The sequence below is a fragment of the Neoarius graeffei genome, chromosome 25 (genome assembly GCF_027579695.1).
Source record: "Neoarius graeffei isolate fNeoGra1 chromosome 25, fNeoGra1.pri, whole genome shotgun sequence".
Lineage (NCBI taxonomy): Eukaryota > Metazoa > Chordata > Actinopteri > Siluriformes > Ariidae > Neoarius > Neoarius graeffei.
In genome coordinates, this window is record NC_083593.1 from 12053271 (window position 1) to 12079608 (window position 26338).

The 26338-nt window shown below is 43.6% G+C and overlaps 2 protein-coding genes across 2 annotated transcripts in view; both read left to right on the top strand.

Annotated features, from left to right (window-relative positions):
* The window catches only part of LOC132873415 (elongation of very long chain fatty acids protein 7-like), a 2892-nt gene extending 2609 nt beyond the window's left edge, over positions 1-283 (top strand). The window contains exon 8 of the mRNA XM_060908951.1: positions 1-283. This exon is cut by the window's left edge and continues 698 nt beyond it. The gene's annotated coding sequence lies outside the window, so the exon portion shown is untranslated.
* A 141-nt stretch (positions 284-424) lies between these two features.
* The window catches only part of LOC132873345 (DEP domain-containing protein 1B-like), a 91728-nt gene continuing 65814 nt past the window's right edge, over positions 425-26338 (top strand). Inside the window, exons 1-4 of the mRNA XM_060908819.1 lie at positions 425-580; positions 22478-22743; positions 22830-22971; positions 23053-23180. Coding sequence (XP_060764802.1) covers positions 533-580; positions 22478-22743; positions 22830-22971; positions 23053-23180 — 584 coding nt within the window. The 5' untranslated portion in view covers positions 425-532. The remainder of the gene's footprint in view (positions 581-22477; positions 22744-22829; positions 22972-23052; positions 23181-26338) is intronic.

A 26338-nucleotide genomic window follows, 5' to 3' on the forward strand; every position in this document is an offset into this window, starting at 1 on the left:
GGGTTCAGTTGTGAGATTTGAGCTTTGGAAACATTTTGTTCAGTGTTTTTTGTTTAACTTCTTAATATCTATCTTTTTAAAAAAAGAGGGGGGAGGGGGAGTCTGACTGAGGCATTGGTGTTCTTCAAAGAACTAAAAATGTGCTGGTGACCTGTGGAGACTTATTACCCTTGTCCTTGTGTATTTAAGTATTTTGTATTTCTTGCAGCGCTGTATTTATACTTTAATTTTGTTAAATGGAAAAATGTCTTTTTATTCTACAAAATAAATTATTTGTCAAGAAGTTTTGTTTGTGGATTTTTTTTTTTTTTTTGCTGCCAAGGCTGACCCGGAAGTCTGGCTAACCATGTATGGTGCAGCCAGTTTGTCACGTGAGGTTTCCTTGTCCAATCAGGTTGCCGGAAGCTTTGTGTCCAATTTCAAAACCGTCCGTGCCTCGCTGTTCGGGTAATTTACTATGCGAGCGAGTTTGGACATGAAGCCGCTGTTTAATTTAGTGTAATTTTAATATAAATACATAAAAGGATTAAAAATGGATGGGAATATGATCGGTCCCGGGCCATACAGGGCAACTAAGTTGGTAAGTTTACCGCACGCGCATGTTGCTACACAAGTAGCTGACTAAAAAACGCTAGCTTTCGAGTAGCTAAAAACTTCCGAGTTATAGCTAAGCAGTTACTTAGCTAGCTTTGTTTTGAGTCGTTATTACTTAGTTGACAACTAGTTAAGCCTGGTTAACTAGTTGTCAACCTAGTTTATAACTAGGTTATAGTTAAACTCCGCTATCTAGTTTTTCGCGAATTAGCTTCGCTAGCGACCTGATTTGGTGTATAATTCTCACATAAAGCTGTTTAGGGTTTGATTGCTGATAGTCGAGTGAACCCTCCCTGAGGAGGTATCTTCCTACACTAAAATATTTTCCTTCTGTTTGTGTAAAGTTATACAAGCAGTAATTCATAACTCTACATGCTGAAGCACCGTCTCGTGTTTACTTTTTCAGGAGAAAGTAGCTAAACAAAGCTCAACGTTGCTGAGTGACGTCACGTCACTGAGGACTAATTAGCATGATTAATGGTACTTCGAATTAAACATGAGGATCTATAAAAATGGAAGATTGTTCACTTTAGTTTTATCAGAATTTCTTATAGAAAAACTAGGCATGTGACATGCTATTTACTAGCTAGGAGGTCCGTATCGTGAAATACCGTGACCGAGGTCACGGTATTTCACCAAACCGACCGACCTTAAGCTGGTAAATATATAGCCTGGGCCCGCCCATCCTAAGTGTGACGCAACACGGGGGCCTGTTGCGAACTTGTGCCGCTTTTCCACTACCAACGCGGCTGAGTGGGGCTGAGCCGTGCCGGGCTGAGTGGGGCTGTTGGAGTTGCATTTCAACTACAACCGCGCTGAACCGTGCTGGCTGGAAGTGGGTGGACACTAGGGGTGTGCAAAAATATCGATACGGCGATATATCGCGATACTTTGTCTTCCGATTCAATATCGATACTCAATTTGAATATCGATATTTTTTCAAATAAATCATGTTTCAGACGGGTTGTAAATCCAGTACGACTTCCGCACCTCCGCTCCGCGAGGTGTCGCTGTGCCGCTCCCTCACTGCAAGGCACTCTTCATCTTCTCTTTTTTTTCCCGGTGGTTGCAGTGAGGAAAAAAAACAAGCAAGCATGGCTGTTAACGTAAACCTAGAGACGCCGCCGAACTTTAAGGCAGATGTTTGGAGGCACTTTGGATTCCAAAGGAAAGGAGAAAAAAAACAGTGAGCCGGACAAAGAGTACGCACTCTGCAAAACCTGTTTCGCTCCAGTTAGATATTCAGGTAACACAACAAACTTGCGAACTTACTTATGGCCCTTTTCCACTACCCTTTTTCAGCTCACTTCAGCCCGACACGGCTCGCGTTTCGACTACCAAAGAACAGCACGACTCGGCTCGCTTCAGCCCTGCTTAGCCCCTAAAACTCGCACCGTTTTGGAGTGGGGTAGAAGCGAGCCGAAGCGAGCCGAGTGAGGCTGGGGGCGTGAGCAGACACTCCCCTGTGCACTGATTGGTGAGGAGGAGTGTCCTCACATGCCCACACACGCCCCGCGAGCACGCTGGGATCTGTAAACACCGCAAACCCGGAAGAAGAAGAATTACGAGAATTTCTGAAGCCTTATGCGCCTCGCCTCATCTATACGCTCTTGCCAGTATCTGTTGGCGTTGTCGGTGACAACAAGCCACAGCACCAAGACCAGCAACACTAACTCCTCCATGTTTATTGTTTACTATTCGGGTCGTGAGACCACCGCTTAAAAGATCACTGATGTCACTGTTTGCGCTGCTTAATGACATCACGTGACGTCCACCCACATTCGCTAACTCCACCCAATGTGTCCACCCACTTCCAGCCAGCACGGTTTAGTGCGGTTGTAGTCGAAATGCAACTTCAATAGCCCCGCTCAGCCCAACTCAGCCGCATTTGTAGTGGAAAAGCGGCATTAGCACGACACCACCCCGACATATTAGCTCAGCCGGAGCCGCTGAAACCCGACCCGAAGCAAACTACACTGGACAGCGCCAAAGTCCTCCCGTCTACTTCAGTGATGTGTGACTTACTGTAACTGTGAACTTAATTTTGTCATTTAAGACCAAAGGCAAGAAGCTGCACTTTATCTTGCATTTTCAGTTTTAGTGTGTGTGAGACACTGCATTTTATTTTGAGTATTGACTCTAAGTTCAGAAGAAACGTGATTCACTGAGGTTTCAATTCAGTTTCAGTGTGTGGATACTGACCCACACTGCACTTTGTTTCATAATTGTGCTCAGGGAGACTAAGATGCACACTGCACTTTTCACTGTGTTTCAGACAGTGTGTTGTTCCTGCAAATATGTTGTAACTTGCGCTTGTATAGTTACAATAAAATGGCATGGATAATTAGAATTACATTGTTTTGACTCAGTTTGTCCCATGAATTATCACTATCATCTGATGTACATACAACTCGGATTTTAAGATGCATAATGCGTTTACATTTTTCAGTGAACTATGTAGAATATCGCAATATATCGCAGTATCGTATCGTGACTCAAGTATCGTGATGCATATCGTATCGTGAGGTCCTTGGCAATACCCACCCTTAGTGGACACATTGGGTGGAGTTAGCGAAAGTGGGTGGACGTCACGTGATGTCGTTAGGCAGCGCAAACAGTGACATCAGTGATCTTTTAAGCGGTAGTCTCACGACCCGGATAGTAAACAATAAACATGGAGGACATGGAGTCGTTAGTGTTGCTGGTCTTGGTGCTGTGGCTTGTTGTCACCGACAACGCCAACAGATACTGGCAAGAGCGTATAGATGAGGCGAGGCGCATAAGGCTTCAGAAATTCTCGTAATTCGTAATTCTTCTTCTTCCGGGTTTACGGTGTTTACAGATCCCAGCGTGCTCGCGGGGTGTGTGTGGGCATGTGAGGACACTCCTCCTCACCAATCAGTGCACAGGGGAGTGTCTGCTCACGCCCCTAGCCCCACTCGGCTCGGTTTGGCTCGCTTCAGCCCTACTCCAAAACCGTGCAAGTTTTAGGGGCTAAGCAGGGCTGAAGCGAGCTGAGTCGTGCTGCTCTAAGGTAGTCGAAACACGAGCCGTGTCGGGCTGAAGTGAGCTGAAAAAGGGTAGTGGAAAAGGGCCTTTGGTCTGGCAAGGCAAGCTACTGTATCTCCAGCTCTTCCAAGCTCCCGAAAAATTGGGAGCCAATCAACTTTGAGCATCTCCAACAGCCCTGGGTAGAGGCGTGTTCAAGGCAGTGACGTAGTAGAACTGCGACCGGAAGCCATAGATTGTTTACAGAATCTATGCCGGAAGCGCTTCATTCACTAGAAACATTACGAACATGGAGCAGCGGCAAGCCTTTGACAGTGGTAGATGCTGTATTGAAAGCATTCAACGGGAAGTTCTCATTGAAAACGGAGCAAAGAGCAGCCCTGGAGGTATTTATTGAAAGGAAGGACGTTTTTGCCTTGCTCCCGACCGGCTTCGGTAAGAGTTTAATCTACCAGTTAGCCCTGTCGCGTCACATACGTCAGAGGAAAGAGTGATGTGATTGGTTTAAGCTTCGTCACAGCCTTTTCTGGCTTCGACCAGTAGCAAACTGAGGCATTTCAGGGAGGCGGGTCAACCACGCACTTTGGGAAACGGTTGGGCTTAATATCTTTGCCAGACCAAATGCTCGCAGAGCTTTGAAGTTGCGTTAGCCAGACTAGTAAATGTATATATATATATATATATATATATATATATATATATATATATATATATATATTTTCTTTTCCAAATTATAACAGAAAACAAGAGCGCCCGAAAAGGAAAACCAAGCCGCCATTTTGAATCCTCATTCACGGCTGTAATGCAAATTGCTTCCTCCTCGGTACACTCGGTGCACTTCCATGGCAGGAAAAAAACTACATTTTGCCGCCTATGTAGTCCCCTATTTATACAAAATTGAGTCATTCAGGATTCAGCCATGTTTTTGCTCGGCGTTAGCAACAGTTACAGGTTTTTAGCTTTCTCCTGAAATGTTTTATTTTATTTCTTCCTCAGGCTAGTAAAACTCGCCTTCGCTGTGAACACTGTCGTTATCGCTATCCATGCTGTAAAATTAATACTATTCTCCTGAGAAATGCTGGCAAAAATGTACAAGATTTTTGGTAATCTTATAAAAGATAAATGTTGACAAAAATTGCTACTATGTTTGTTGTGAACAAGCGAGTCGCCAGAGACTGTAGGATACAGACCCGCTTGCCAGCCAATCAGAGCGCAGGATTTGATGAAAACTGCACCAGAAAAAATAAAATAAGTTACTTGGTTAAAGTGCATGTTCTGGACCAATTTTGGTTTTTTTTTATATGAAAGTATGTCCCTTTACACACTCATCCAGAAGGGTAATTTTACACAAGGCCATCTGTCTACAGCAGAAAAAAATAAAATAACAAAACGCGTCTGGAAAAATCCCAAGGGAGTCTGGAGCAAAATTCGTGATGTCACCTGCGGAAGCGCCAGCAGGCTGCGAGAGCTTTGCATGGTTTCAGTGCACAGCCTGTGTAGACCAAGTGCTCCCATTTCTCTCTCATTGTCCGGTCTTTTGGAAAATGATGAGTGGTTTTCCCCAAAGCGTTTTAGCGTACTGGACCCCATACGCTTGCTCTGCCTGCCGATACACTTAGTCGCTTTAGTTAAAATCCGATACGCTTAGATTTCCTACCCACAAGTAACTAGATACATAGGAGAGCAAATAACAGATCCATTTACATACTGATTGATATTTGTGTTAAACAAGCGCTCTTTTTTCCAACGTTTGTGTTGATTCTGTCAAAGTAATATGTCCGCGTGGTATGATGTAAACAAACTAATCTGTTGGCTGTGTCAAGATCACGTGTTCAAACCGTCCAATAAAAATATCGAAAGAAAACGTCAGACATCCCGGAAGTTTCCGATTCATTATAAGCGATCTCATTGGCTGCCGAGGTTGTCCCCGACCAGACGGACAAAGCCGACTGATTTTAATCACAAAAGTTTGACCTGGTCTATTATCATTCATGAACGTGTTTATAAGTACATAATCTTTCTGCAAACTTAAATGTATGAATTAAGTTTTCTTTTCCTTTAAATATGTTTTAATCTTAATCTCGTCCATTTAATAAAGTGCAAAAATTTAAACTTGATAATATGTAGTTGCCTTACTTTTCTTTTCACTGTATCTTAGTTCTACATATATTACGGTAATTGCATCAGAAACATTCTAAATCATTACAGTTATAGTAATACAGCAACTTATTTTAAGGTGGCAGGTCTTAGGTTCAGATCCCTTTGTGATCAAGAGGAGGTCATGATGATCGATTCTCTTCATTGGGTTGCATAAGACGGAGCAAACCACTGGTCATGTTTTCATGCACATTTTTGTTACAGCACTACTTGATCATAGGTAATTAAGGGATCCCCGTAGATTTTCAATCGATCATAGACCTCAGTAATCTAGAACAAAACAGTTTAACTTGCATGCTGAACTTTAAGGTGAAATTTCTAATGTGTATACATTAATACTATTTAGGTCAGAAATCATTGAAACGCTGGTAAAATCTATCCTATAATCATGGATCTAAAACCTCTCAGAGACCCTGGAAATGCACCCGAGAGCATCTATTTTCAAAAAAAATTTTCCGGAGGGCATGCCCTCGCACCCCCCAGTTTCATTTCGCGCTGTTGGCGCTCAATTGTCTGTGTATTATCATGCCAGAATTTAGGGCTTTAATTTTTTTCTGGGGAAAACACTGTAATCCCATCAAGATTGGTGTTGCTACACGCTCCTACGATACGTCTGTTAACCATTGTAATAATTACGTGATAATGTTGAAGAAATTTGCAGAAAACCACCAGGTCGTTTTCTCATAAACAAACCAGCGCTGACGTAGGATTCAGAAGGAGGCGTCCCGCACGTAACGTCACGAAGATCAGTGTTCGCTGGGAAATCCAAATGCCAAGTTTTTTCAGAGGTGGACCAATTCGCCTCAAATGGCTCGATTTCAACTGAATTTTTCTGGTATTGCGCAAGGTAAAAAAAATTGCACAAAATGCAAAATGTGACAGATATTTGACCAAAGTTTAATATAAAATAGAATTACATTGATCTTGCTCCTGACTTTACCCGTGATATGCACTTTAAGAATATTTCTACTGCACTAGAAAAGACCTTTAAAATGATGCATGAACCAACTATCTATGACAAATATTAAGAAAGTTATGAATTTTTTTATTTTTGAAAAATCGAGGGGATTTTCAGCCCTTAATTACGCACTAAAACAATAGAACTGTGACCGATATCAACAACTTCCACCTGTAAATGACCATAACTTGCTTAATTTTTGTCCGTCCGCCGGCAGCACTTGGACACTGTTTTCTAATGTAAGCGGAAGATGAGGGTCTATTTCATAAACAATTTTTTCCCGCTGTCACATCGCGAAAATTCGAGAAACACGAGGTTACTGAGAATAATGACTACGTCATCAGTATTTGTGTACTGGGGAAATCCGCACGGGAATCAATAGCGTAGAAAGCACAGACCAAAACACGACGCATGAGTAGTCACTGCAGGCCGTTATCGGTAGGCAGGAACAATACAAGCGCTATGCAGGTCATTGTAGCGTAACAAGAAAAACATTTATAAGATGTTAAACTGTTTTTTTTAAAAGATATTTTTTGGGCTTTTTTCACCTTTATTATTGGATAGGACAGCGTAGAGACAGGAAACAGAGAGGGATTGGGAAACGACCTTGGACCAGAATCGAACCCGGGTCCCCGGATCCGCGGCACGGCGCCCCTAAACTGTTTTTTTAATTCAGGAACATGGATGCAAAGCAGTGACCGTACATTTACTTTCTTTTAGTACTTGTAATATTTCCAGAAAGAGAGTTTAAAACACAGACAAGAGGGTGGGAAAAACCAGTGGTGAGCAGTGATTGGTTGTGGGGAGGACCATGGTTATCAGTGATTGGTCGCAAGCATAACACATTTAGATATTACACACTGATGGTGAGTTGAGCGAGCCTGCTTTCTAAACTCGCCTAACAGAGGCTGTACTGTGAGCTGAAGAGCCGTGTTGAGTTCAAGCCGGTCACTAGGCTCTTTTTTTTTTGAATGAAAGTCACTAACCCAATGTTCACATCGAATATGATGAGTGTCATAATTCGCTCTGGCTGCGCTGCCAATGATAAGTTCGTGGACGCTTTGTGATGTAGATCAGTGTTTGTCAACCACTGAGAATGGGCCGAAGAACCATCTAGTGGGGCGCAAAATTTTTTTCAAGTCAAAGCTAATTTTTAGCAAGGTACAGTTGTTGGGTTGCATCCGACGTCACATCTGCCTCATTAGCAGGGCCTGAATTTGGGCGCGGGATTGCGGGTATTGCGCATATTTTTTTTAATTCCCGCACCTTTAACGATTCTAACGCGAGAGATTCCTGCACACATTACTGCATTGCCTGACAACGTCAATCTAAGGCCATTATTAAAAAATGTTCTGTTTCCGGTCCACCGGCCGGGTGAGTGCCGTTTGTGCGGTTGAAAATTTTTTTTTAACGCCGGTTTTTCGACATTTTTTTCGGGTTCGTAAATCTAAAATCGAACTTGACATTTCCACATTCCCAGGGCTTTCCACTAAAGCTCATACTAGCCAGCCATGACAAATAAGTAGCCAGCCGGGGGGGGAGTAAACACAAAATAAACTCCTGTGCACGCAGTTCCCAGGATTAAATGTATTTTCCACAGACCATTTATTTATTCACTTTACTCAAATACAAAGTAAAATGGCAGTAAATCTTCTTTCTTTTCTTGTGTATTGCATCATGAGGCGTTCCTGGCTTGTAAATCTCTTATTTTCGGTGCATGACGCATTCACGCAGCTGAGCATGCTGTGAATTAACAACGACAACGGTCTGCAGTGGGGCTACACAATTACACACTCAGCCAACATTTCTCCATTTGTGTATGAAAATACACTCCGACCACTCAGTTTGGTTTCATTTACAACCAACGGTGTCTTTTGATGCCAGCACGTAATTGAACGAGAGAAGACTGGTTTACTGGAGACAAAATAAGCGTTATCTCTGCTTCTGTTCCCTCCGACACTACTGCCTCCGCCGAGTGCACGTGCACTCTGAACTGAATCAGCTCTGCGCATGCGCCGTGCGGCACAAAAAAATGTCAGCCACCATGAAGGAAGCAGATCCGGAGTTTTCAAACATTTGCTTAAGTGTGAAATCGCAAAATGGTATTCTAGCGAACAACAAAATAGTAAAGATTCAGAAAAATAAATCATTCAGTGATCATTTTAATAGTGTAATTTCATCCGAACTCGGCCTAACGCTCGATTTAGAACTACAAAAAGTCTGTGTGTCGGACATTTTAAGTACCTTTGTAAAAGTTTTGCAAATGTTGCAGTCAGCATTTAAAATCTAACTTAAAGTTTTTGTACAAGTTTCAGTTGATTAAACTGTCATATTTTATTAAATGTGTCTGCTTTTGTAATAAAAAAGTACTGAAAGAAAAAGCAAACACAGCATTGTGATTTCTTATCCATCCATATATTAAAAAAAAAAATCCCTCCCTCCCGACTGAAAATTTTTTTGCTCACCCGGTGGGCAGGAAACGGATTTTTTTTTTTTTAAGGATGGCCCCATATTGTAAACTAACGCATAATAATGTAATATAATACGCGTAATACCCCGGTCTTTAAAGGGGTTTCTGCGGACCTTTGTGAATGATTTACCTGGTAGAGACGAGCAGGAAGGGTTGAGAATCAAGTGGCTGTGGTTTGTTTACACCTAATGCGAAAACTTGTAGCGTCCTAGTAACCATCGCAAAGACGCGTACAAAAAGCCCAGAAATTCCGACTTACCTGGGCATAAATGATACAGGATTTATCTTGTAGTGTCCTGATCCCCAGATCTTTAACCCAGCCACATATAAAAAGTTGTTCTCCTCCATGCTCTTCCAGGTTTTCATCTGTGTGTCCGTGTAGAATGATGTCTGCAGCAGCAGGTAGTTTGAGATGTCGGGGAACTCAACGGATGGCTCATTTTCCAACTCGTAGGAAAAATCCTTCTTTGTTGGCGTGTAAGGATCTAATCCCATTGAGTGGTTTCTATACCCGCTTCTTGGTTTTAATAACTTGCTTGTTTGCTGAACACAAACATGGCAATAAGTTCTTGTGTTAATGGACCAGACTCTACTTTTGGATCATTAATCCCTTTTGACTGCATGCATGGGTTTATGTTGGCTTCTGGCACATCCATACAGTTTTAAATATAATACCTACAATTAAAAACAGTTTGTTTTTATTGCATTTATTTAATTCCTGGGCTCCCATCTGTAACAGGGAGTGATGTCGCATCCCATTAATACACTTTACAGTAGATTATTAGATTCTAATAGAATAGATGAGCTAAAATAATTGGGGATGTTTTTTAATGGGCCCCGACTCGCTACAAGTATGAATAGGTGGGCCTTAATGCCAATTTATGCTGACAACCCAGTCCTCGCAGATGGCGTCGCAGATAGCGTCTGCGTAGCCCCCCCACCTTCGCAGACGCTCTGCGCGCACCTCCCAAAAATTGTGACCACCGCAGAAGCCTCGCAGACAGCGTCGCAGATAAGAGGGCTCTGATTGGTCCACTCTACATCCGCTGTACACGCACTTCCGCTTCCCTGCTTTCTCGGTTTGGTTTGTTTTCACGACCGGCATTTTTAAAAACACGAGCGAAGATGGAGCAGCACGAAGAGCGGTTGATCGAGGAAGTGAGGAAGTACGTACATCTATACGACTCCAGTTCTAGTCATTATAAGTAACCAGAGGATAAACACTCCACTAACCACACCCACCAACTACTCCTAGCGATTTCGCAACTTCGCGCCCCCTTGCGTTGTGGCGGTGAATAACATCGCGCACGCCTATACACGCCTATACTCCCCGCTCAACGATAAATTACAACTGTCTGCGAAAAGCTATCTGCGAAAGCCTTGTCGCAAGAGCATGCAGAGGCCCTTAGAGTAGAAAAGGTTGCGAACCTCTGACCTAGATGAAGTAGGCGGCTACAAGGTCATTCAGAATGCTTCATCTTACAAAGCAAACGTCAACTGGTATGTTGTATCTTAATAAAAATAATTTAAAAATACAGGGTGTCCCAAAAAAATGTACTCACATTTTGACTCCTCATAATTTAAAGAGTGAGTACATTTTTTGGGACACCTTGTACAATAATGTAAATAATTAAAATAGTAAAATAATTTAAAAAAATTGCTTAACAGTACCATTTGGGAAACCAAGTAGACTTTTTGATCAACTTGATTTTTGCTTTGTTGCAAAAAAAAAAAATTGCCAAAAGTGACTGCTTTCATTTTAACATATCCAACATACACCTCTCGTCTCTTTATACCTCCCGTCCAACAGCATCATTCAAGTCACATGTAAGTAAGCAGCCAACACTCTTTTGCATGCTATAGCGCTAGTTAGCATGCAATTCCCTCTTGTTTTCACAAAATATATTATGCACGTCACCAACACACTTGAAACACCTACAGTTTCCAACATCTTGGTCCATACTTTGTTTGTTTGGTTGGTTGATGCAAACAGGGACGCATCATAAATAATGCAGAAACCCACCGCAGCAATGATCAGTTTCTCCTCTGTGGTAGGCGATTTAGGAATGGTTTGAATGGAACCAAAATTTACACGTCTGTGTTCTCTGGGATTCATTAGAGCGGAGCACTTCTAAATTCTGATTGGTTCCTGCTGAACCGCATCATAGCTCATTACTATAAAGTTGCCTGGATTTCAACTTTATTCTAATGCCTCCATCGCCCAAGACACACCCCTAATGATGAAACTTAATGACTTGCAGTTTGGTATGAAACAAGAACACTGCCGGATCACTGAGGGGATTGAACTAGTTTTGTTATAACTTTATTGATGTAACTCTTGAATAATTACTAGAAAAATGGTGGTTTTTAACAAATATTTAACTTGTCCCATCGGACAGGCAGGTGCAGATTAGGGATGTTAACCGATGACCGTTTGACCGATGGTTGACCGAATCAACGTCAACCGGTTAATTTTTTTTGGTTGTCGGTTAAACTAGAGACAATTCCCCTGTGGGAAATTGTGAGAGTGATGCAGTGCGCGTAGCAGTCGCTATTGAGGTACTTCACCCATGTGACCAAGTCACGTGACGCAGCCATTTTGGACGGCGCGCTTAAGTCCTTCAGTGCAAGGCGGTATGAGATGGTGGAGACAGGGCTCGAAATTAACTTTTTTTCTTTGTGTCCCCCAGTGGTCCCGAATTCTGTGTTGTATTGTCCCGAATGGAAGCAATAGTGTCCCCATTTTTTTCCTCTCTGAAATAACCAGTGGTTAATATTATCATATGAAGTTACTATTATATTTGTAACTATGCGATTTTGAACCCTTTATATCATTTTTACAATAAGTCACAAGACACAAGCGACACATGTCCTATACATCATCTACTTCAAAATTACAGTTATTGCATTTTCAGTTTATTAAACTTTGGCGATCTCACTGTATGAATAGATACCCGTTTATTTAACGGGGCCAACTAGCTCATTCAGAAAATGTTTCAACTCCCTACATCTGCAGTACACTTTAGCTGAAAATAAGACCCCTTTTATGTTCATTTCATCTACTTATACCTTGAATATCTGTTGGCACTTATAAGGCCAACTTATCATTTTCACCATTACCGTTATCCATTTTTATGAACTTTCCGTTATCCATTTTTATGAACTTTCCGTTATCCATTTTATGAACTTTCGCTGCCGGGTGCAAATGTTAGCAACATCAGCATAGTGGCAGGTCCGAGCCTAGTTGTGCTGCTGACTGACTAAACTTTCTGAACTAGAAAGACACCAAGAAAACTCACTTATTCTGTTGAACGGTATCTTCCGTCAATATCATCCACATCATTCCTGTTGTATTTTATAACGTGTCTAACAGTGTTCATTAAGTTCATTCAGTTGCTAGCGTTGCCTGCAGACCAGGCGATGACACTTTGGATCCTGAAGGTCCCGGAGACGTTATGTCTGGGCTTTCAGTTTCTTCCCCGCGGTCGGTCCGCTTCAACCACTTAAGCATTTTTGTTCTGGCAAGAGTCGGCGCAGCGTGTACGGTAGCAATTCCATTCCAAGTCCATATAATGCGGACTCCGGCCGAAGATTCTAGAACAGAATGCGCTGCTCTGTAGCCTACGGATGCAGGTGCATCGAAAGTGTAGCTACTATGTATTTTTCGCTGTTAACGTTTTAAAATTAAAATTGACAAATTAGGTGAATGTCTACGTATGTGTTACGGCTTTGTAAATAATATTAATGTAGAACTTTTTTTCTAGATTTATTTTTTTCCATTGTCCCGGGATTGTCCCAGATATGATAATTTTGTGTCCCGATGACATTTTTTATGGTCCCCGGGACGTCGGGACACCGTTAGTTTCGAGCGCTGGGTGGAGACCTTTGCACATTTTAACAAGAAAGTAAGCTGTGATTCGTGTTAAATTGGATCTGTCTTTTATCACCAACACTGTACCCAGCCTTGGTATGGAGCCCTGTTTATTTATTTCTGTGTCCCATTTCTTTCTAGCCTCTGTTATTGTGTTTTATGTCTGATGTCTGCTACATGCAACCCTAGACAAATTAACACTGCCTTGTTTCACTGCTCAGATGGGTTAACAAACACTGACCCATTTACTTTTTGCTATCAAAATTGCGTTAACTGATAAACTAACCTGAAATGAAATGATCACTGCAAAGTCTGCAGTACTCTGTTGGCTCCCAATCCTGTCTCTTCACAGCTGCAATCCATTTGGCCCTCTTGTCTGGGTCAGTAGGAAACCGGTAGTGATGTGTCGGTCGCGAACGATCCGGTTCAAAGAGCCGGCTCTTTGAAGTGAACGACGGGAGCCGGCTCTTCGGTGGGAGCCGAGTTGGGGAGCCGAATTAGTTTTTTGTCCTTAGGTGCCTCAGAGAGAGAGAGAGAGACTTTCACAAAAAAAGTTGCTGTCCGATTGCGTCTTTGTGTTGTCTATTACCATTCAAAGGAAAAAAAGTAGCATGGTGTACGCCTACTTTTTTTGGTTGGGGGGGTTGATGTCATTCACAGCTGCGAAAATACGAAAATTGGTGTAATGCTTAAAGCTGTGGAGCGCAGGGGAGAGGAGTCTGTGAGGCACCTGAGGAGGGGAAAATCAGCTGTGTATTTTATATTGGTAATATAACACAGTTTTGCATTATGTTTGTGAGAAAATCATTTATTAATTGGTAAGTAAGTTTTATTTCTATAGCCAGAACATTGTTACACTGCTATACTTTACAAAGCTTTACAATGACTACAAAAGCTAAAAAATAAAATGGAAAACATCCTATTGATAAAATATAAATAATAATGTAATTAACTAGTTAATTGCAGCAATTAAATCAAAAATAAAATCTCAGGAGCCGTTTGGGAGCCGAAAGAGCCGGCTCCTTATAGTAAGAAGAGCCAAAAGAGCCGGCTCCCGAAAAAGAGCCAAAATTCCCATCACTAGAAACCGGTAAAAGGAGCGTCCTGCACGCTGTCCCTGTCTGTTGTGGCAGCCCACAGCACAACAAGCAAACACCATGGTTATTTATAGAGTGCTTACTGACAAATTAATCTATTCTAGGTGTCTGTAACACGTTTTTTTTCAAGCTGGTTCTCCCTCTCTGTCTGCAGCGTTAGTATGTAGCTTGACGTTCAAAATGGCGGACACCGGGGCGTCACGTGACCCTGTGACGTCAGGTGAAATACCTCAATAGCAGGAGCTGCACTGAACTGTGTGAATGTGTCTCTCTGAGAGGGAGCAGCCCCTCCCTCATGTGTGTGTGTGTGAGAGGGAGCAGACCCTCCCTCGTGTGTGTGTGTGAAAGGGAGCAGCCCCTCCCTCGTGTGTGTGTGAGAGAGGGAGCCGCCCCTCCCTTGTGTGTGTGTGAGAGGGAGCAGCCCCTCCCTTGTGTGTGTGTGAGAGAGGGAGCAGCCCCTCCCTCGTGTGTGTGTGTGTGTGTGTGTGTGTGTGTGTGTGTGTGTGTGTGAGAGAGGGAGCAGCCCCTCCCTCGTGTGTGTGTGTGTGTGTGTGTGTGTGTGTGTGTGTGTGTGTGTGTGTGAGATCGAGCAGCCCCTCTCCCATCCGCGCGCTGTGAGCAGAGACACAGGGTGTGAAATTTGTTTTTTAAGAGTGTTTTTTAATTTTTAAGAGTGTTTCATTTTTTTAAAGTTTTAATTCTGTATTAAAATTACTAAACAAGCAAACGCCGCCACAGTCCACGAAACACAGGAAGCACGAGAAGAAAACAGCAAATCAGAAAGCCGCGCACACCTGCGCAGCTTCCGCGAAAACGTGCGCAGCCCTCCGACCCACTGCCCCCCCAACACACACCTCCCACGCCTCACGGACCGCAACGGCACCTGCCCACTTAGTAATTTTAATACAGAATTTACTCTGATGAAATTATTCAGACACTGCAATGCCCCCATTAAAAAAAAAAATCGGATCTGCACGATTCAGCCGTGAAAAAGGCGGCATCCGCCAAAAGGCGTGCCGTTTGCATCACCTGTTTAAACTCATAGGTTAACCGACTTTAACCGGCTAATGAGGCTCGGTGGTTGGTCAAGATTTTTTTTTAGTTTTCGCCATCCCTAGTGCAGATTTGACTTGCCCAGACCAAACATTTGGTTGTCCCGGACAGTCGGACTGCCGTTAATGTCGAGCCTTGGGAGTGCTTCTTTCTGCTCATTGTCGCTGTACTTAAATCCAAAATATCGCCAAATGACAAACAGAGCGTTTTTCTCGGCCGCCAGTTCAGCGCCAACCTGCTGGTTAGCATCCATCTTCCACCACCTGTTCTGTACACTGGGTAGTCATGTGACCATGCACGGCACATACTTTCCTGCCTAAAAAGAGACTGATTTTGGTCATCTCCATATCATGAGTTTAGACAACGAGCAGATTGGCCACAAAAGGAGAATGTTATTACATTCACGCGTGTACGCACAATGTTTATTTAATTAAGCTGCAGCCTTTTTTGCTTACATAATCATGCAGGCTGACATCGCGATTGCGATTAGATTAATCGTGCAGCACAAATACACAACGATTTTTCTGGATCATCAGCCGAATCAAATCTCAGGTATGATGAAACTATCTGCATCTCAGTATGAATTTCAACTATTCACTAAAACAATCACAACACTGTCCGTGTCTTGTTTAGTCAGTGTTTATCTAAACATTTGGATCTTAACATTTCTGGTATCTGACATGATAAGCCTGTGCCATGTGTGTACCTGTCAGGCTGGCTTATCTCAGGGTGGGTTGTTTAGCATTTAGTGCGTTTACATGCACATCCAAATCGAGCTACTGTCGGTAATCGAGCTAAGGGTCCCAGCAGGGGTGCCAGAGAAATCCAATCCTACATGCACACAAGGAAATCGAGCTATTGTGTGAGGTACATTGTGCACCCGAGCCACAGGTGGCGCTACACGCCCCATCGTGTTGGTACACTTCCGGTTGTCGTCATGAAGAAGAGCTATTCAAGAGTATAAACAAAGTTATCAGCAGTGTTGCCAGATACTGCTGATGTTTCCCAGCCCAAAACATGTTCAAATCTGCCAAAACGCACTTAAAACCGCCCAATCTGGCAACACTGGCAGTTCCGTGTTCACAAGTTCCGTGCTCAAGCTGTTAGGCTTGCTCTAACAGACTCTATGGCTACAAACTGTCCTGCGCAGACCACTGTTTTGTAAGACAACTTATTTTGCACAATTGTATATTTTTCTAAAGTCCATTTTTTGCTTACAAAAAAAATTTTTTTTTGCTTACAGTTTAACTTATGTCTTAATAAACACACAAAAAGTTCAATTGTTTTGTTTTTATTGACATTCTTCAGATGTTGGACATATATATATATACATATATATATATCTGTCATCTCATCTCATTATCTCTAGCCGCTTTATCCTTCTACAGGGTCGCAGGCAAGCTGGAGCCTATCCCAGCTGACTACGGGCGAAAGGCGGGGTACACCCTGGACAAGTCGCCAGGTCATCACAGGGCTGACACATAGACACAGACAACCATTCACACCTACGGTCAATTTAGAGTCACCAGTTAACCTAACCTGCATGTCTTTGGACTGTGGGGGAAACCGGAGCACCCGGAGGAAACCCACGCGGACACGGGGAGAACATGCAAACTCCACACAGAAAGGCCCTCGCCAGCCCCGGGGCTCGAACCCAGGACCTTCTTGCTGTGAGGCGACAGCGCTAACCACTACACCACCGTGCCACACATATATATATATATATATATATATATATACACACACACACACAAATACAATGACTTGTTTATGTACACAATTCACAGCTATGCAACAGCTGTACAGATATATTTGGAGATACAGTAAGTGAGCTAAATTTTAACAGTGCAAACAATGCCACAAAAAGAAAAGATTCACGCCGTTGTCATGATTCGTTGTCATGCCGACCGAGGCTGTTGTGTTTCCCGCTTGTGGTCTCGTCACTTCCGGAAGGGGCAGTGCTGAAGTAAGTAGCTCGACTACGTAGCTCGATAGGGTATGCATGCACTAAGTAGCTCAGCTACAATCGCATAATCTAGGTCATGTAGCTCGATTACGAGAAATCAAGTTCGGTTCGATTTCAGCCGAGCTAAGGTGTTTCCATGGCATTTAGAACTTCGATTTCAGTCGAGCAACGGCAGAAATTCGATTTTCTCTATGTGCATGTAAACGCACTGATATTCTCAAAGCACATACTGTGACACACGGCAGTGACAATAATACGAAACAATGCTACGAATTCGAATTACAGTGTACCAACAAACACTACTTGTAATAGGGAGGGAAAATGAAACACATCGATCCTAGTGGTAGCGTTCCTAAGCCGAGAGCCATTCTATTGAAAATCCCATAGACCCGATTTTTTAAAAAATCCCATGAAGTTATGACGTGGAACTTGTACACCCCCAAAAAATGTTGTATATTTTGGGATTATCTACTAACTGTGAAAGTATCAGGTGAAATTTCGCTGTCTTTTAAAAGATCGAAATTGCGCCTAACCTGTCAGAAACGGACTACAACCAAACTGTCTAGTCAGAGTCACTCAAATTACGTCAGCAGTAGGCTTAAGGCCTCTGCATGCTCTTGCGACAAGGCTTTCGCAGATAGCTTTTCGCAGACAGCTGTAATTTATCGTTGAGCGGGGAATAGGCGTGCGCGATGTTATTCACCGGCACAACGCAAGGGAGCACGAAGTCGCTAGGAGTAGTTGGTGGGTGTGGTTAGTGGAGTGTTTATCCTCTGGTTACTTATAATGACTAGAACTTTTTTTTTTTTATAATGACTAGAACTGGAGTCGTATAGATGTACGTACTTCCTCAATCAACCGCTCTTCGTGCTGCTCCATCTTCGCTCGTGTTTTTAAAAATGCCGGTCGTGAAAACAAACCAAACCAGGAAAGTAGGGAAGCGGAAGTGCGTGTACAGCGGATGTAGAGTGGACCAGTCAGAGCCCTCTTGTCTGCGACGCTGTCTGCGAGGCTTCTGCGGTGGTCACAATTTTTGGGAGGTGTGCGCAGAGCGTCTGCGAAGGTGGGGGGGCTACGCAGACACTGTCTGCGACGCTATCTGCGAGGACTGGGTTGTCAGCATAAATTGGCCTTTAGCCCTTACGAGTGCTGACAGCTCTCCCTGTGAATAGCGGCAGTTGACTACATGCCCTGATCTGTAATGGTTATCCCCACGAGGAATGCATTTCTTATTGGTACAGAAATACTCCGCCAACCACGCTATACAAATCGGCATGTCTTCTTCTCCGTGCTCTCACGGAAGGCGGTTGCATTTCTCTGCTCTCCTCTCCTCTCCTCTCCTCTCCTTTTTTTTCCTGCTTGTGCTCTTTGTTTCGTCTCGTCTGCCTATACTTTTTTTTTTGAGAGACTCTGTCCACATTGAATTTCTAAACTAAAAAGCATGGATTTGATAAACTGGTCTCCTAACGAAATTGACACAGTTTCTGGGTTCGGGGGAACCCACCTGTCCTGCCGGAACGTCTGTGGAGGACATTGGAGATATCTACCTATTCGGAACCATGAATACCAGACTTTTGCTGATTGGATTAGGCATTGCCCTGGTATATCGAGGAAACCAGACAACGGTGACAGCTGTTCAAAGCCCCACAAAGCTGCCTGATATGATTAAAGCGGTGGGCAAAGCTGTCGGCACTCAGACTGTGGCAGAACTTGAACCACAACATGGTTGTCATCTTGGAGACGCTTTCGGCTTTGCAAGGAATAAGTATTTAGGAGACAAAATGGAATTGAATTGAACAGAAATGGACAGATATGGATGAAATGAACGAGTGATGTGGACGTGTAAAGACTGCGTCTGTTCGAAAGACCAAACAATCTCTATCTTATCGACATTCGGCTCCCTGAACAGCACCGGCCTCGATCAAGGCCGTTGCTGGGGCAACATTTCCCCCAGAAGGTCACTGCTGGGAGACAGTCTCGCATTCTTCGCATTCCTTCCCCAATTTTCCGCGGTTGCCGTTTTTCACCCCCAGTGTGACAAGCGGGTGCGTGACCAGCGCCGCTTGCATGGCTGCAGGAGCGGACGGCTGCTTGCTTGCGCTGGGTTACCTCTACCTCCTCCCCTCCCCTCCTACCCCCTTACCCCTTCCCCCCCACCCCTGATTGCCCCCTCCTTCCCCCCTTCCCCCCCTCAAGTCCCATGTTTTAAAGTGTACTTGTGTTATTGTGTGCTTGTGCGGAGGTTTTTAAATGCTCCCACACTGTACTCCTGATAGGAGCATAGTGGGGGGGTGTTCTTTTTTCCTCATCTTTCCTCATGTTACTACTGTGTTTCTTTTTCTTTTATCCCTGTCTTCTTGTCCTGTTCCCCCTCTGTAAGGACAGGTTGATGGTCAATTTCACTGGTAACAGTGACAATAAAGGGTTCATTCATTCATTTATTCATGTTGATGTACGCTACTCGCCGGCCGCTACCTGCTACAGATTTGGAAAGGCGCTAGACGTCACATACGCGACGTTGGGTCCTTATAGTCTTTGATCAGCTTATTAAAAAACATTCAAAACCATTCAAATCAGTGGAAAAAATAAAGTATGATCACCCGGATTGATAGAGCTGCCCGACATGCACAACATATGGAAGCCATTGTCTTAACTTTGACGTGTAACCCGAAATGTAATTTTTTGAAAATATATTCCCATTCATTTTGCCATAGACATACATGAAAATCCCTCACCTTTCGGCGAAATTCGCCATTTTGAAACCAAAATGGGTGACCTACGTGAATCGTGTAGATCTGATGAGAAAAAAAATTGGGGGGGGGGGGGGGGGTTTGATATTGACCCAAAGGGCAAGGAGGTTGCTTCGCACCCATAGACAGTTCGTGCCGGTTTGCGCCTCCTCCTCCTGCTTTGATATTGACGCCATAGCGACGAGTACATCTCGCTGCGAAGGGCAAGCAGCATCATTTCGCGCCTCTTCTCCTGCTGGCCAGAGCGTGCACACATCAGTCAGAGTGCAGACCAGACCACCAGAAGCTGGAAGCTGGATTGAGTCATCGGACTGAATTTCCTGCTTTTTTCAAACTTTCCTGATCGCTATCAAAACAAACAAAACTTCCGGCTTGATTACGTCAGCATTCGAAAGAGGGCGCGCGTGTCTTTTGACAATCCCTGTGTCCGAAATTGCTCGCTACTCACTATATAGGGCACTGTATAGTGGAGACGCCATTTTGTAGTGCTGTCCGTGCTGAAAGAAATCAAATTAAAAGTCTCAAATTTGATTTAATAAAAGACAGCAGCAAAGTGGAAAGTATTCAGCCTTGATTTAAAAAGAGCTGAAAGCTGCAGGTACTTCCATATCTTGGCAGGCTGAGTGGTATGCTGGGGCACCTCTTGCCAACAGACCAGGATATCCAGAGGGAACTTGTGCGGTTCAGTGTTGACCTGGCCATCCCCAGCTTCAAGGAGGGAGAGAGCATCGTGGAGTGGTGGGGTCATGTCTTCGACAAACCAGACAAGTACCCCTCCCTTGGTGCACTGGTTAAGTGTTGCCTCTCCACCTTTCATGGACCTAGAGTCGAGCCCTCATTTAGTCTAATGAATGATGTAATTGATCAAAGGAGTGGCAACATGAATGTGGAAACCTTTAATGCAATACAGACGGTCAAGTAGACGCTGATGTCCAGGGGGAAGACAGCTATGCAGCTCTTTAGAAGGGAGGACGTGAAGTTTGGGGACGTGGACAGAACATTGTGCAAGAACATTAACTCTGCAGCAGCCACATACAAACACCAGCAGAGGGTGAACAAGGAGGAAAAGCAGCAGAGCAAGTATGGCTCTCAAGCAACTTGCAGTGCTCAGCAGGCCAAGAAACCGACTGCTGAAGGAGAGAAGCAGGCAAGGCTGAAACATGTGGCAACTCGGCGAAAGCGGGCCATGGAGACACTGGTGGTCCAGGCAAATAAAAGGAAAAAATGATCACTATTCCTTGTGTGTTCCACTTTCTTCGTTCTATTATTCGCATTTTTTTCCAGGGCATAATTTCACTATAACTACATGTATTTGTGCTGTATGTCCTTGTGCAAATGTCAATACAGTATACTTAGTAAGGAGTAGGGCTGTAACAATATGCGTATCGAAATCGAAATCGCGATACGCAGAGCCACGATCCCTGTCGCGATACAAGAAGGCAGAATCGCGGTACACCCTTTCAAACTTCTCCTCAGCCCAAAAACAGAGGTGCTTCCAAACTTCAATTTATGAATACTTTACTTTTTATTTAAATTACATTTTAAACTTACTTAAATTACTTTTATTTTTTATATCTATTAGTAAGTCGTTTTTTCGCCGACCTGCGACAATCTTCTGCGAGTCACGCAACGTCCGCACTCGCCACTGGCAGAGCATTCATTTCTTTTAAGCGGTCGCCATTCTGGTTGCGACGCGGGGGGCGAATCTGTAAACAAGCAGCTCATTGGCTGGCTAGGTGTGCCACAAGCCAATCATAATCACTTGACCGGAAAGGCATGCAGTGTTGCCAGATTGGGCGGGTTTAGGTGCTTTTTGGCTGGTTTTGAACATATGTTGGGGTGGAAAATGTTAGCAATATCTGGCAACACTGAAGGCATGTCTGCTTGGGCGGAAGCCTTCTGCGGTAGTTACATTTTGACACGCGAGCAATGTTTCACTATAAAAATTCCGTAATTTCCATCTGTTTTCCGTGATCACAGAAAATCATTGGCCCTATGAGAGTGAGACAGTGAGAGAGCCACCCCCCCCCAAAAAAAAATCTTAACGGATTTACACGATTTGGAAAAATGACTTTTTCAGAACCGAAAAAAACAGAGCTTCCGGCTCAACAGTATTATTTTGAAAAATAAAACAGTCTTTGGATATACATTTGTTCATTTTTGCATACATATTACTCATTCTCTGCAGTGGTCTGAATTATTTATTAAATAGTTAATGTAAGTAAGTAAATGTTAATAAGTCAAATTTACGACTTTAAAAATACATTTAAAAAAAATCGTGGGTGTATCGAATCGTGGGTCAAAAATCGCGATACGAATCGAATCGTGAGTTGGGTGTATCGTTACAGCCCTAGTAAGGAGGCTATAATATTTATTCTGGGGGAGGACCCCCCCAAACAAAATAAAACAACACCAGAGGCCACGTCACCACTCGCGCACCCTTCTCACCTTTTTCACCCCTGACCCGTTTTCATGCCTGCTCCCTATCGTAAAGAATGTATCGTTTTTTTTTTCTTCCTTTTCCATCACAGCCATTCTTTTTTGTCTTTCAGTGGAATGAAACCATCAAGCTTTTCCGTGGAGGGATGCCATTAAGAAGACACTGGGCTCACTTTCGGAGTTATGAGAACAGCTTCACCGGATCAGAGGCCGTCGAGTATCTCCACGAACTGCTGAAGCGTAACCAGAACTTTGGGCCTGACGTGACCCGTTATCAGTCTCTCCAGCTGCTAAGGAAGTTCCTTAAGAACCACGTGATTGAAGATGTTAAAGGACGCTTCGGTAAAGAAGACTTTGACGATAACGGACGTTTATACAGGTATTGAGCTGATTTGCAGTATGCACTTAGCGGTATGTCTTTTGTACTATGATGTGTATGTCTGGTGTTTTTTTTGGGGGGATCAGATTTCCTCCACAGTCACCTCTCAAACCAGTCCCTCAGCGAATGCCTTTGGCGCAGAGAGACTTTGTTCCGCAGACCCTACGATGGGATGAATGTGACGACACACAAGTGCCCTCAGTGATATCCATGAAGCCGCGTGTTTTGGTGAGGGATTTGGGATCGAGTATGTAAAACGCATTAATGTGAGAACGTGCAAAACGGGTTCACGATTTCTGTTCTTTGTAGAATTCTGAGACGTGGAACAAAAGGCACAGTATCGCCATAGGGGAAGTTCCGGAGTGCAAGCTGATTCGGAGGAGAGACGTCACGCCAAAGCATGTGGACCAGATATGGAAGTCAATGACTCTGAAACAGTAAGTATGAAAGGAAAACTATGGGATTTTATTTTCCCATCTCTTTGGGTCCAACTAGGGACAAAATGAGTCCTCGTGTTGAGTTAGAACGCTGTAACCCGTTAAATCCCAGAGTTTTCCTTTTAAATCTGAAAGATAGACTTTACGTCTATAGATTTCCTAACATACATTTTCAGGGGAGGACAAATCGGTAGCCCGGGATGCGCAGATTTCATGTCCAGGCTGTTCAGTTTTTATTCATTCTCACCAAAGTGGACAAAGAAGTTCAACAGCCAGAAAAAGAAAGAAGGACTCCTTATTGACTTTCGCAAAACAAAGGTTTTGATTTGGTATGTTAACCATGAGCACGCTTCACAGTGGTGTAGCGACCTCGCTGCTCTAACTATTCAGGGTTTTTTCTAGAAAAATTTAGTATGAGGGCGCTCACCATGGCGAGGGAGCAAAGCGACCGGAGGGGGCGGGCGGGGTTGTCCATCCCCCCCTCCGCCGTGCGAAGCCTTTGAAAAATTGAGGCTACAATGGGACATTCTGAGGCTATCTGAGAGGGAAATTGTAACAAATTGTTTGTCAACATTGAAAAAGAAAGAAGTAATCATCATCTGCCCCGGACAGTCTTTGGCTTTCTTCCGTTTCGTGCCGCGGGATGACGTCTTTAAATGCCCAATTGTCAACAAAAGCAACTCGCAAACTACTTCTGTCAAAAGCTCCCGCGCCGGTGGGTGAAAGGTCATTCAGTCTCGAGAAATCTCGCTCTACAAGTCAGCTGACCTTGTACGGAACCCATGTCAAATCTCGCGAGGGTAGCCGCGACAAGTAAACACCTAAATAACATGGCGCCTCAGTCTGGAAAACGCCAATTCGGATTGTTTTCGCACCGTCTGGCCGTGTATCTACTATGATTGGAATATTTTTGGAGTAATTATAACGTATTTGATGATCAAACACATTGTGACGTGGTGTTGCTGGGATGTTTTCACAGAGAAAAGATCGTTTTGAGAAAGATTGCATGTTGTGCAGTAGCATATAAGCAGGGGCTTCAAAGTTTGGGAGAACCGCAGGGTACAAATAATTTACAGCAGGGTGCAAAATGCGCAAAGCGTGCAGGGGGGGTTTCAAAGGGGGGTGCGCCCCCCTTTTGGCACGGAAAATTTTATGAAATGCACTGAGAAATGGTGGCCTCTGGTAACTTTTAACAGTGAAAATAAAGGGTAATCAATACTATTTGGAAACTTGAAATATGAAACCATACCTCAGTCATTTTATCAAATTTCAGAAATATTTGCAAACAAACACACAAAAAGTAGTCCGACTGAAATCCACATATGGATGATATAATAATTTTAAGTCTGATGTGCACTTTGAGTAAGCTAAGGTGACAAGTTTCTCCAGATTCTCTAATCCTATTGAAGAATATGGTGAAATCTTGAATACAGATGAAGAACAAAACAACTTCAATTATAATCAAAATGTTTATTTTTTGGCAGTCAATAAACTGTTACATAAAATGCAGCTACATGTACTTCATCAGCTGACTTCATCGTTATTAAAAAACAGCAGCTAGCAGCACTCATTGACCGTCTCAGCATTTCTACTGAAAATAACTTTTATCCAAATCTCATCAACCTAATCATGTAGGGGCCTACTGAATAGAAATTATATAAATCTAGTTATTTAGTGCGGGTTAGGCACAACAAATATTATACGAGTGTGTGTGTATATATATATATATATATATATATATATATGGCGGCACGGTGGTGTAGTGGTTAGCGCTGTCGCCTCACAGCAAGAAGGTCCTGGGTTCGAGCCCCGGGGCCGGCGAGGGCCTTTCTGTGCGGAGTTTGCATGTTCTCCCCGTGTCCGCGTGGGTTTCCTCCGGGTGCTCCGGTTTCCCCCACAGTCCAAAGACATGCAGGTTAGGTTAACTGGTGACTCTAAATTGACCGTAGGTGTGAATGTGAGTGTGAATGGTTGTCTGTGTCTATGTGTCAGCCCTGTGATGACCTGGCGACTTGTCCAGGGTGTACCCCGCCTTTCGCCCGTAGTCAGCTGGGATAGGCTCCAGCTTGCCTGCGACCCTGTAGAACAGGATAAAGCGGCTAGAGATAATGAGATGAGATATATATATATATATATATATATTAGTGCTGTCAAGCGATTAAAATATTTAATCGCGATTAATGTCGCGACTGTCATAGTTAACTCGCGATTAATCGCAATTTAATCGCACATTTTTGTCACATGAAAAACCATTGTAATTCTCTTATCAGCATAAAAAAGTGGATGGGCTTGCTCACCGTTCGAACTACGGGGGTACTCGGGGGATCCGAGATCCCCTGAAACAGACATGAGATCCCTTGAAAACATGATTTGGGAAATGTTGGGGGGTCTCTAAAATATTGGCAAAATGATGTTTATTGACATAGCAATCGTGTGTAACAGGAAGCATTTGCATATCCGAAGTGTTGTGTTTACATCAAAGATAAAATAAACCGATATGACAACGACTGCTGCTGCCAGGTTGGGGACACAAACTAGTAGAAAGGAAGTGTGCCAACAGTGGAGATCTGCGCGATGGAGATCCGCGGTGGAGCGCGCGCTTGTCTCAGAGCACACGATGGAGATCCGCGCTCTGAGACAAGCGCAAGCACACACACCCCGAAGGGAAAAAAAGGGACCCCCCCGAAAATATCGGCATAGTTCGAACACTGGTTGTACCAATGTTTTTTTTAATTGCAGAGCATAACACGTCTTGTCACAGCCACTGCAAAGTCGGGCTGGAGCCTCCGATGGGAAAACGAAACCTAAGCCGAGCACCGTGGCTCTTTGTCCCGAGGCGCAGGGCCAGCGCGCCCTGCCCGCGCTGGTTCTTTGGGGGGAGGGCAGAGGACTCTGGCTGTGCGTGGTGTGGCATTACAGTCTAGCTGCTATCGTTTTTCTAAGCAAGGTCTCTGTTCCAAGTTCCTGGCAGTTTCAAAAGCTTATGAAAATCTACATCATGTCACAGCGTTAATCTCGCGATAAAAAAATTATCGCCGTTAAAATTGAGTCAAGTTAACGCGTTAATAACGCGACATTTTTGACAGCACTAATATATATATATATATATATATATATATATATATATATACAGTTGTGCTCATAAGTTTACATACCCT